Raw genomic sequence first — 11,732 nt, 5'->3', positions numbered from 1 at the left:
CTGTATGTGTACAGTACTGTATGTTAGGGGTTATAGGGGACGGCTTCAAAGACAACAGCTCGCAAACGCCCCCATGTGTTTTTACATGGCATTGCAGTATTGCAGCCAGCGGGAATAAAATGCTTAAATCACAGCCGGGAAAATAACGCAATACACTCCGGGCGAAGACGACACAAAACCGAACATCACCGGGATATTCTGAAATTCGCGGAACTAGCCGAGTTAGAATAAAGTTGGTTGCCTCTGTACCTTACACAATTGACATTACCTCTGTTTCAATAAAAAATCAGGACTTTAAGTATGTCCTCAACCTGACAATTTGCTGCATTAATTCATTTTGATGCAACTCCTGATTCTTTTATCAGTTGCGGTAAACACTACGTTATATGTAGCAGCACAACACTGATGTATTACACCATAAAAATAACGCCCTTTTTCCCCGACAATACCTAATTTCTGGCTTACTGGTGCTTGATGTAACCAGGCCTATATGTGCTATGTGTGATCTACAGTGTAGTTAACACTGGTTAAATCCAGAAATGTCCTAATAAATGTAGTGGAAAAAAATCGAACAAATAATGTACAAGAATACAAATATATACTTCCCACGCATATTGTTGCAGCAATAGAAATACAAGGGACACCACATAGAATTGGTAGTGTAGGAAACTGCTGAAAGGGCCTATCTTGACATGGCTGCAGGCTTGACATTTTGGTCAAAAGATTGAACTAAATGACAAAACATATGCAAATGAACCAAATAATTTGTTTTATTGGATGTTCATTTGGGCTTCTTTGTTTATCGTTTATATTTGTAGTTACTTTCCCAGTAGTACTCCAGTTGACACAGGGAAATATATAATATGGTGGGTCTGGGTTTTTAGCTTGCTAAGATTGCATTTGTCTAACTGCAAATATGATGTCCAGTCACTTGGATGTACAGAATGTTTTGTACAGTAAGTTACGTAACAACGTATTCAGTGCACTATCTTCCAAAATATTGATCAAAAAGTGGTCAGAATGTAAAATAAGAAACAAAAGACCCACCCTAACCTACATCTCCAGTGCATTGTGTTCTCTCAGAGGGACGCTCATATCTTGGCTCTGCTCAATAGTTCAGAATAATCTATATATTTAGAAATTTAGAATGCAACATTCTGTTAGGAGACCGAGTAGAGAATTTCTCCCCGACTGTGCAAACATGGGCGAATATAGAGGAGTATTCATTAAACTATAATAATGCAGTTAGGGAAATATAAGAGCTTAATGAGTAACCCTCCTAGGCCCCTATATACTAAGTAGGGCTATTCTATGGGACGCCTTCCGATTTCAGAAGACACTTTGCTGCCCATTCCAGTGCTGAAAGGTAACTTATGCAATAGCACTGCTCAGTAAGTATGTATTTTATTATCTCTAATATATGGAAATATCCGTCCTTAATATATTTTAATAATAGCAATACATTCCTGGTGATGTGAGCAAATGCACATTGAGGTTCACCAGCACATGATTTGTTATGGACTATATTTACTAAGCGCGACTATACCATAAAGTACCTTCCAGATCTGAAAGAAATATTTTAGCGCATTCCCTTATCTGGGAAATAAAGTTTCTCACCGGTATCTTATAGTATTGCTGTTTAGTAAATATTTGCCTGTATCTGTTAACAAGTCCTGTAATATGCATACCCCAGAAACAGTAAAAACAAATGGACGCAGTTTTAGCAACAATTACTCAAACTGTAGTTGAGCTGACAAATGCATGAACATTAGTGTACACACCAGCATGTACTGTAGATATGTTCTGTAGTAATGAGCTTTTTCTTTTCAAGTGTGATGGGGCATGAAAAAGAAGAACAATTAAGAAGAGCAATCAAGCATATTCTAATATGCGACTTCACCAAAGAAAACCCTCTACACCCAGTCATTCTACCAAAGGTGGATTGTCTCATAACCATCTGCTACTTGGAGGTTGTAAGCAAAGATCTTGATGCTTATCGCAGCAACCTGAAAAAAGTATCCTCCCTGATAAAAATTGGAGGGCATCTGGTACTATTTGTGGCTATTTCTATGTCTTATTACATGATTGGTGAGCACAAGTTTTATGTACTGAAATATGATGAAGAATTTGTAAGAAAGGCCCTTACTGATACAGGGTTTGTTATTAAAAGTGTTGATCTTCATACTCGTAAACAAACCACACATTTGACAGATTATGAGCACATAGGATTTATTTGGGCTCAAAAGGAAAGAGAGGTTTAATAAAAAAAAATTGTAATAAGAGGGGAGAAAAATACTAGGATTCCATCTTTATGCTTTAGAGTGGATAAATTAACTTAGATATGTTTATGGGGACGGCTGGTACGAGCAAAAAAACCTAAACCCCATCCACAAATCTTCCAAAATACATACATAAAATCAGAGCCACAGCATCATCAAAGGATTCTAGGACTTTTGGCTATGCTGTCATCGTGTGTTTGGTATTATTCATCAGAGAACCATCACTGCTGGGTTAATACTGTAGATTAGTGTAGATCATTTACATGGGAGCAGTTTAGAACAATGAGGGTAATCTATTCAATATATCATGAAACACATATTATCTGATTACTATAAAGAAGCAGTTTTGTTCCTCACATTTTTTTTGTTCGCACAATTTTGATTTAAAAATTGTGCCCATATTTACTAAGATGTTATAATCCATAAGAGTACCAATGTAAAGGGGGGTTAAGGCTGCACACCACAATATATAAATAAATACATACAGTTTACCGGTGCTGCTGGTTCAAGGAAGTACCTGCCAGGAAATTCCAAAGTACACTGAGGAAAAAAGAGAGATCCAGCGCTCCACGGATTTCAAGATAATGAATTTATTGTGCCACACGACGTTTCGACCAACAGGTCTTTTTCAAGTGACAAGGCACTTGAAAAAGACCTGTTGGTCGAAACGTCGTGTGGCACAATAAATTCATTATCTTGAAATCCGTGGAGCGCTGGATCTCTCTTTTTTCCATAATCCATAAGAGACCTTGGGGCTTGTGTATCCAAGCAAAAGGGGTGCAATTCTAAGGGTGTAAACCCGTCACCATCTGTATCAAAGAAACATATATATTTTCAAAGCGAAAGGATTTTTTTCTTTGATACATCTGGTGCAATCTTTTTGCTCCAAAATTGCACCACCTTTGACTTGATACATAAACCCCATTCTGTTCGGAAAGACACCTTACCTCAGTAATTACTGTATATTAATAGACAGCTTAGTAAATGGATATATTTATTAGGCGTGTTACTCCACACGACTCCACCCATGCCGGAAGACACCTTACAGGTCATTCACTTGAATGGGCTCTGAGAGATCACATTTACTAAGCTGTGCTGAAGGTGTCCAATGGAGGAGCCCAGTAAATATGGCCTTTGTGCTTTCCGTAACCCCCAATATTACTATTAGGTTTACATTTATTTTAGGGGTATGCTTATCTTTACATGTTGTGCTTTTACCTAGTGATCTTATTACAGTTATTATTATCGATGTTATTATTATTATTATATATTATTCTTCCATTTATTATTCAATATAAACTATTCAAAAAAGTTTCCCTTTGCTGTCTGCTTGTTATTCTGGTCAAACGTATCACTTATCTTCATTTTCTCAACTGAGAGCAAGAACCGCATACTGTATACACACTAAGCCAGGGGTGCACAAAATGGGGGGCGCGGCTGTTACAAAAGCTCTGCGCATCCCCAAAAGCATTTAAAATAAATGCCGGGGATCATGTGAGGCCTCTGTAACTTTTACTTATCTTCCCATCCAGCTACGCGTCTCCATGGACACCCGGCGTCAAATGATGCCCCTGGGTCATGTGACGTCATTTGATGCCGGAACCGTGCAGGGAGGGTGCGCGAGCCGGTGGGGAGAGGAGACAGGGGGGTGCCTGTCAGAAACTTTGCCTCACTAGGCTATGAAGTAGATAGTACATTGTAGTACTACAATCAGCAATCGGAGGAGTCAGACGGAGAGCAGTTCTTGCAGCTTCAGAGATATACTCGGATGTACAGAGGAATCAGACTGAGATATTTTTTGTTATCACAGAACTGTACATTGGAACCAAGGGAAATACCACATTTAATTTTGCATATTTGGGATGTCAAAATGGATTTAAAGAAGGGCCATTGTGCCTCGAAACATTGTTCCCCTAATAATGTGACCATTTCCATGAAATATTCGCCTTTTATTACCATACAGATTTCACATTTTCCATAGTCTTTGTATTCATAACAAAGCTCTTTCCTGGATCTCCTCTTACCTCTCCCATCATACTTTCAGTGTCTCGTTTGCTAACACCTCCTCCTCTATCGATCTCTCTGTGGGGGAACCCTAGGACTCTGCCCTTGGACCTCTCCTCTTGTCTCTTTACACACTCTCTCTAGGTGACTTTATCACAACTCTTGGATTCAAATATCACCTCAATGCTAATAACACACAAATTTACTTTTCAAACCCTGACCTTACACCTGCTGTACAGACCAAATTTTCGGAATGTCTCTCCGCTACAGTATATAATCCTGGATGGCCCTCCGCCGACTTAAACTTAACATGGCAAAAACGGAGTTCCTTATATTTCCTCCCACACCTGGCCCTCTTACCTCCTTCCACATTTCTGTTGGAAGCACTATCATGTACACAGTAGCACAAACACGCTGTCTAGGCGTCACACTCGACAGCTCTTTCATATTCCTCTCTCACATTCAATAGGTTGCTAAAATCTATTGTTGTTTTTTCCTCCACAATATTACAAAGATACACCCTTTCCGCTCAAGTGCTAAAACTCTGACTCAGGCCCTCATTCTCTCCCATCTACTGTAACCTCCTGCTGTACAGCTTTCCTGCCTCTCACTTGTCTCCCCTACAATCGACAGTATCCTTAACGCTGCTGCCAGAATCACACTACTCTTTCCTAAATCTGTCTTGGGCGTCTATCCTGCTGAAATCCTGTATCACATACTCAATTCTCCTCTTCACTTTAAACCTTAACACTCTTCTGCTCCTCCTTACATCTCAGCTTGTCCAAGGTGGGAAGGGAGCAAAGATAGCAGGGATACACCATAAAAAATAAAGAACATATAATAGTGCAGCAAATCAACACAATCTGGATAGAACAAACGAATCTTGGCTCTGTAGCAGTGCCTACTTACAGCAGGTCAGATAATAAAACACATTGATCTACACAACTGGTAGAAAGGGGTCAGGATCTTCTATAGCAGCAGTGGTTTACAGCATGGGATGTAGGCAGATCAGCTCAAACGTCAGGAGATGTAGTAGGATCAATATCATGCAAAACAAGGGCAGACCATGGTGCAGATCACAAATAAAAAATATATAAAAAAACAGCACTATAACTTTAAGAATCGTACTCACAATAGGTACATATTCAGTGTTCACGTAAGATTTTACTTGAGGCAAAGGGAGTGCCGGCCCAGTGTGGAACAGCTAGCAACTGATCTTCTCCTTGACTCACATCAGACCGGATGGAAGATGGCGTCTGACGTCACGTCCACTGTGTGAGTGACGGCGTCCGGTCTTGGGGCTTTGGAGAGGAGCAGTGGGGGAACTCGGCAGCTCAGGAGCCTTCAGTTGAAAGGGCAGCTGCAGCAACTGTGAATGGCTCTACGCGTTTCGTTGTGAATAACAACTTCCTCAGGAGCACGAATAGTCCCCTAATGGGTTCTTAAGGATATATAAAGGGTAAATAATTAACTAATCAATCAATTTAATAAATAGTTTAATTTAATAGGCACACTGTTTCTCCGATTTTAACCGGTACATAACTCAGCAGTCAAAAAACGACGCAACAATATACAATAATAGAATAACAGAATTTGAAATGCAATATAAAAATGAGCAATCTATAAAATTATAAAGGGCTTTAAAAGACTTGATCATGCGTACTCATGGTATAGCAGGTAGGAGAGAGGAAATAGAGAGGATGAGTTAGTATCAACATATAGAATTTAGTTAAAATGCACACTAATTATTTTACGTCAAAGAGTTAAAAATAAATTAAAAATTAATTAATTTAAAATTAATAATTAATAGATAAAAGACCCAATATATAGCTCAATAGTAACCAAAAGGACACACTGAACATATACTTAATAAGAAAACAGTGTAAATGGGAGAGGTCGCAGCAAGGGAAACGATCCGAGTATTGAGTGTATTAAGTGAGAAATGGGATTATTTCGAAATCAGCATTAAGCCCATTGGGCATTAAGGTTTTAAGTTTGTGTATCCAATACATCTCACGCTTACTCAGATCCGTGTCTCTGCTTCGGCCCCTCCAATGTTGCTGCACATTTTCAATGGCAGTGAATTTTAGACCTTTTGTATTTGAATTGTGATACTTTGCAAAATGTTTTGACACACTATGGGCCTTATTCAGAAACCCTCGATAAGGCCCTTATCGAGCACTTATCGACCAAAATGGGCACCCGTATTCAGATAGGCTCGATAAGTGCTCGATAACGGCGTTTATCGATTATTATTTTTTTCGCTTTCCGAAAATCGCTGTCTGAGCAGCGATCAGCGCCTTATCGACCATTTTTGGATGGTTGATAAACTCGCGCAATTCAGAGAGCCGCGAGTCAGTGATCGCTGGCGATCGCTGCCTCTCGCTTGTCAAAAACGCGATTTTATCTCCAAAAACAATCCACCACAAAACAGTTGGCAGATAGGTGGTGTGACGGGTCGATGAGCTGCGATATGTGTTGACTTAGAAAATAAATCAATTTTTCCTGCATCTGATGAATGGCTTGAGATGGCATTCATTAATACCAGGCTTTTATTTTCCCAGCATGCATCAGATTTATGGAAAATGGATTGTCACGCCACTTTGTACATTTATGTGTGTGTGTGTATGACATTATCCTTATTTTTGTTTGATCCTTTCAAATGCTGTGACCACCTGAGTGGCAGCAGTCACACGTTGCCATGTTATATTATTTCTGTTTGTTAAGTCCTAAAACTTTTTGGAATGTGTGTTGTTTTTGTGTGTTTTTTTTGTCATGTTTATTGTAGACTTATGAGCGTCATTTGTGGGTGTTATTTTCATTTGTTAATGATTACCAGGTATTATGTCCACGTGTGTTAATAGCTTTTAGCTGTTGCTAATGTTGTTCACCTCTTCATTACCTGTATGGTGCCTCAAATCTGTATTCAGTATTAATGAGCAGCTAATGTTGGTTCATTTAGCTCATATAGTGATATACATATAAGCAGGCGTTGTTTTTCACATTGTGAGCTGCTGTTATGAAGGGCAATATTCCTGCAATGAATCCCTAAGGATGATGAAGGCCTTATTTCAGTGATTTTTTATATGTTTTCAATAATGAATACATTTGATGGTCAACATAATGTAATGATTACACTATGTTTTTCAATTGTGTTGATGCTAGCTTTACATGTTACCTCACACAATCTTCATCACGCTCTCTGTGAATTCAGCTGTGTTATGTCTGCAGCAATCCAGCATTTGTAACATATTGGAGATGTTCCTGATCTAACATTGCTACAGACAGTGCATGTTTCTACGGTGTAATCCGTTCACAATAATAAGGTGTTACACAATATGCTATGTATTAAATAGCGATAAAAACATAACAAATAAATTTTTAATATATACATCAATTTGTATGTTATACTTAATTTGTCATGTGAAATTAATTGTTAATTAATGATATCCAACAGGTATAATTGTGTTAATTAATGATTTTCATTTACACCTCCTGTGATTAGTAGTCATGTGACGTTATTACAACTACATTTAAAGGAAGCTAATGACACACTTCCTTCCAGCTAGAGATGGCGGGTTACGATACTGACAGTGATGTTTGGTTTTTCATGCGTGCACATCCACATTTGGATTTAGGAGACACAGGAGAGAGAGAGAGGGGGAGAGAGGAGGAAGAGAAAGAGGGGGTAGGGAGAGGGGAGGAAGAGAGAGAGGGGGTAGGGAGAGGGGAGGAAGAGAGAGAGGGGGTAGGGAGAGGGGAGGAAGAGAGAGAGGGGGAGGAAGAGAGAGAGGGGGAGGAAGAGAGACAGGGGTTGGGGAGAGGGTTCCCCGACAACGTATTTTTCGTGATCGTACATATTTGGAGGGGCTGAGCGAGGCAGAAATAATTACTCGTTATCGTTTGAGTTCATCAGCAATATTGGCTCTTTATGCAGACTTAAAAGCAGATTTAGAGCCGTTAACAGACAGAGTTCATGCAGTACCTGGTCTTGTTAAAATGCTGATCTCATTACATTTTCTTGCTTCGGCGTCTTTTCAGTCAACTGTGGCCATAGTAGGTGGGGTGTCGCAGCCATCAATGTCGCGAGCCCTTACCCAGTTTCTATGTGCACTGAATAGACGTGCTAGGAATTATATACATTTTTCTAGTGAGCACACAGAGTGGTTGGAACTAAAGAAGGCTTTTTATAGCATAGCTGGTCTTCCATGCGTGATGGGTGCAATTGATTGCACACATGTTGCTCTGCTCGCACCTGGTGAAATGGAGTATGTGTACCGTAATAGGAAACACTTTCACTCCATTAATGTGCAGGTTGTATGCGATGCTAACATGGAAATTCTGAATGTGGTAGCCAGATTTCCTGGTTCCAGCCACGACTCATATATTATGCAACATTCATCAGTCTACCATGCATTTGAGGCTGGTATTTATGGTCATGGTTGGTTGGTGGGTGAGTAAATATTTATAGAAGACTCGTGTGTTGAACGGTTTTTGTAAGTATGTGTTGTGGACACATAATGAATACATACATTTTTGGAATGTTCCATTTATTATACTGTATGAAAGTAGATATGTAACGTTTTTAAATGGTTCAATGTTATGTAAACAAATATCATACCATAAATGTCAATTCGTACAGTGAGATATAGACATTAAATTCACTATGGCAACATTATGTGTTACATTATGTGAAGCGTAGCTGCAGGCATTAGAATTTGAATGCATTTGGTATGATCATGTCTGTTAGTAACATCACACATCCTTCTATCCTTGAAAGTTTGCTAATGTATGTTACATAAATACATATATGCATGTTATCTTGACCTTACAATTCTTGTTACATATTTAACATGTACTACAACCACATTGTGTGTCTAATGTATGTGTTGATGTTATACAATATGTACATGTCTGTCAGGCAATAGTTTTAATAATTCTGAAGCTTTTGTTGTGCCACTGTATTATAGGTGATTCGGGATATGGTATTCGAACGTGGCTCCTAACCCCACTGCTTAACCCACAATCCCCTGTCGAGGAGCGTTATAATGCGGCACACATATCCACTCGCTCAGTTATTGAGAGGAAGTTTGGACTGTTAAAAAGTCGTTTCAGATGTCTTGATAGATCTGGTGGTGTCCTACAGTACAAGCCTGAAAAGGTCGCTGACATAGTGATGAGTTGTTGCATTCTGCATAACATTGCATTAAGTAACAATATAACAGGCGACATACGTGAGGGTCTCGATGATGAACCTCCTGTACATGCAGCAGGGGATCATGAGCAGACTGCCGGTGGAGACACGGCGTAAAGTGATTTCCACATATTTTTCAGGTCATTAACATTGAAAATTTAAAAAGTTTTGTATAGTGTGTCATGTTGTTGCATGTCATATTAATGTTTTTTTTCTTTACAACTACCATAGGATAGTGTTGGCTGAACACATTAGGTATCCAAGTTATGCGGTGTGTACGTGGCCACATGTGTATGGTATGTAAATGTCAGTCTTATTTTGTTGCTCTTTCAGATAACTACTAAAATACTACAATGTGTCAGGTGGACATGATGCATACATGTTGTACATGTTCATTCATGTATGAAACTAGTGATTTATTATGTAATTATGCTAATTTATGCATTATTAACACATCATCTTTAATAAACTATTAACAAAGTGAACATGTACAACATAATATGTATGATTATATGTGTCCTAACTTCTTCAGATTATATGTAATACAGACTACAATAGGCCATGAGACTTAATCATGAAATTACACCTGTCAACGTTGACATTTTCCATTTTACAATTACAAGGATCATTCTGTAATAAAGTACATTGAATATGTATTCATAATGTGTTTCTACACAAATCTACATGTTGTTATAAACACAGCTTATGTGCCATTTGATTACTTTTACCATGCATATCTATATATGTAATCATGAATATTAACAAATCTATGTATTCATTATGTAATGCTTTTAATGGTTAATTATTTTCTTGGAATATGCTACACCAACATTTGATTATAATTGTGGCTACAGGCAAGGTATTCATCATAAACTTGTGCACATATCAGTATACACATACACACTTCATAATATAATGGCATTTATGTACGGTTTCTGTGTGTCTTACTTGAACAAAAGAAATTGTCACACGTGCATGAGCCACCCACATGTAGCCTTTATAAAGTAGTGTTGTTTAACTTAAATGCATAATATCTAATGAAGCTTTCACATTCATTAAGCAAACTAACTAAATGTTTTCGGCATCCTTTTGCAATATTCAATTCTCCTTTGATGCTTCTCCATGTCAAACGGTTTTCTCTGAAATGACATAACATTAAGAAACTGTTAATATCAGGATATAGTACTTATGTATTCATTGATGCGTGCATTTTTAAAATGATAATGTTTTCCTGTATGTGTTGTTAAAAAATATGCATTCTGGCATGTATCCACAACTATGTCTCATGTGCGCACTTAGGTCATCAGACATGATTGTGCATGTGCCTTTGTGTATGATATGTTAAAGCGCAGGGGGACATGTTGTGTTGCTTGCGTTCAATATGTCTATTAAGTAGTACAACACAAGAATGGTTATAAGTAAGTATTTGAAGGAATTTGTGTTACAACAGATATAAAATTATATCCATTGTAATTAGCTGAGCAAGGCGTATGTTTTTAAAGTGTACTTTTGCACGCACGGCCATTAACATTCACAATGATGAAAACTGGGAACATACATGTATATTTTACTCTTATTCTGCAAAAATACAGTGTAGTTACATAAGTTTATGTAATGCATGTTTGTGTGATTATGGCGAATGAATTAACATTTCATAGAAATATTACATGTATGAACGTAGTGTGTCTCATCCAAAATCTCATTGTGTAATGTAGGCAAAATATGTTATCACATTGATTGGTTGCAATGGTAAATCATTAACGCATACATACATTCATAGTAGCGTGCAAAAGGGTGCAAAATCATGAATGTCGCTGCCATGTGACACAACACTCCCTGTTGTGCGTGCTTGTACATTGTATCTAAGTGCTGCCTAAGCTCACGCTAATTGTCATAGCTGCGCGTGCATTGCACTGTGCTTTATGAAGTCAGCGCACATTTTATGTTGACGTGTGGAGCGGGACGCTCAACACTATGCAATATCACACAAACCTTCCTCTCGCAAAGCGTGTGATATATGTGCTCGAGTAATGGTTTCCATTATTGCAAAACTTTATCATTGTGTTGTGGGGTAACTGCGATAAGACCATGAGAGGGCATGTGTGTTGTTTTGCAGCACCCTTTGCCAGTCCGGTACACCTCCGCTTCCGAGTTACGGGTAAAAAGAATACACATTTGTTTACAATATGTAACATAGGAAACTGCGATTCTTTCCACTTCAAACATGCCACTGTATTGTATTTAGCGCGCGCATA

General features: G+C 38.4%; 1 protein-coding gene across 1 annotated transcript in view; it reads left to right on the top strand.

The window, feature by feature from the left end:
- LOC142490874 (nicotinamide N-methyltransferase-like) overlaps window positions 1-2,877 on the top strand; it is a 26,662-nt gene extending 23,785 nt beyond the window's left edge. The window contains exon 3 of the mRNA XM_075593288.1: window positions 1,832-2,877. Coding sequence (XP_075449403.1) covers window positions 1,832-2,261 — 430 coding nt within the window. The 3' untranslated portion in view covers window positions 2,262-2,877. The remainder of the gene's footprint in view (window positions 1-1,831) is intronic.
- The last annotated feature ends 8,855 nt before the right edge of the window (window positions 2,878-11,732 follow it).

This window comes from Ascaphus truei, chromosome 3 (genome assembly GCF_040206685.1).
Source record: "Ascaphus truei isolate aAscTru1 chromosome 3, aAscTru1.hap1, whole genome shotgun sequence".
Classification (NCBI taxonomy): domain Eukaryota; kingdom Metazoa; phylum Chordata; class Amphibia; order Anura; family Ascaphidae; genus Ascaphus; species Ascaphus truei.
This window is presented reverse-complemented; position numbering and strand designations above follow the sequence as displayed.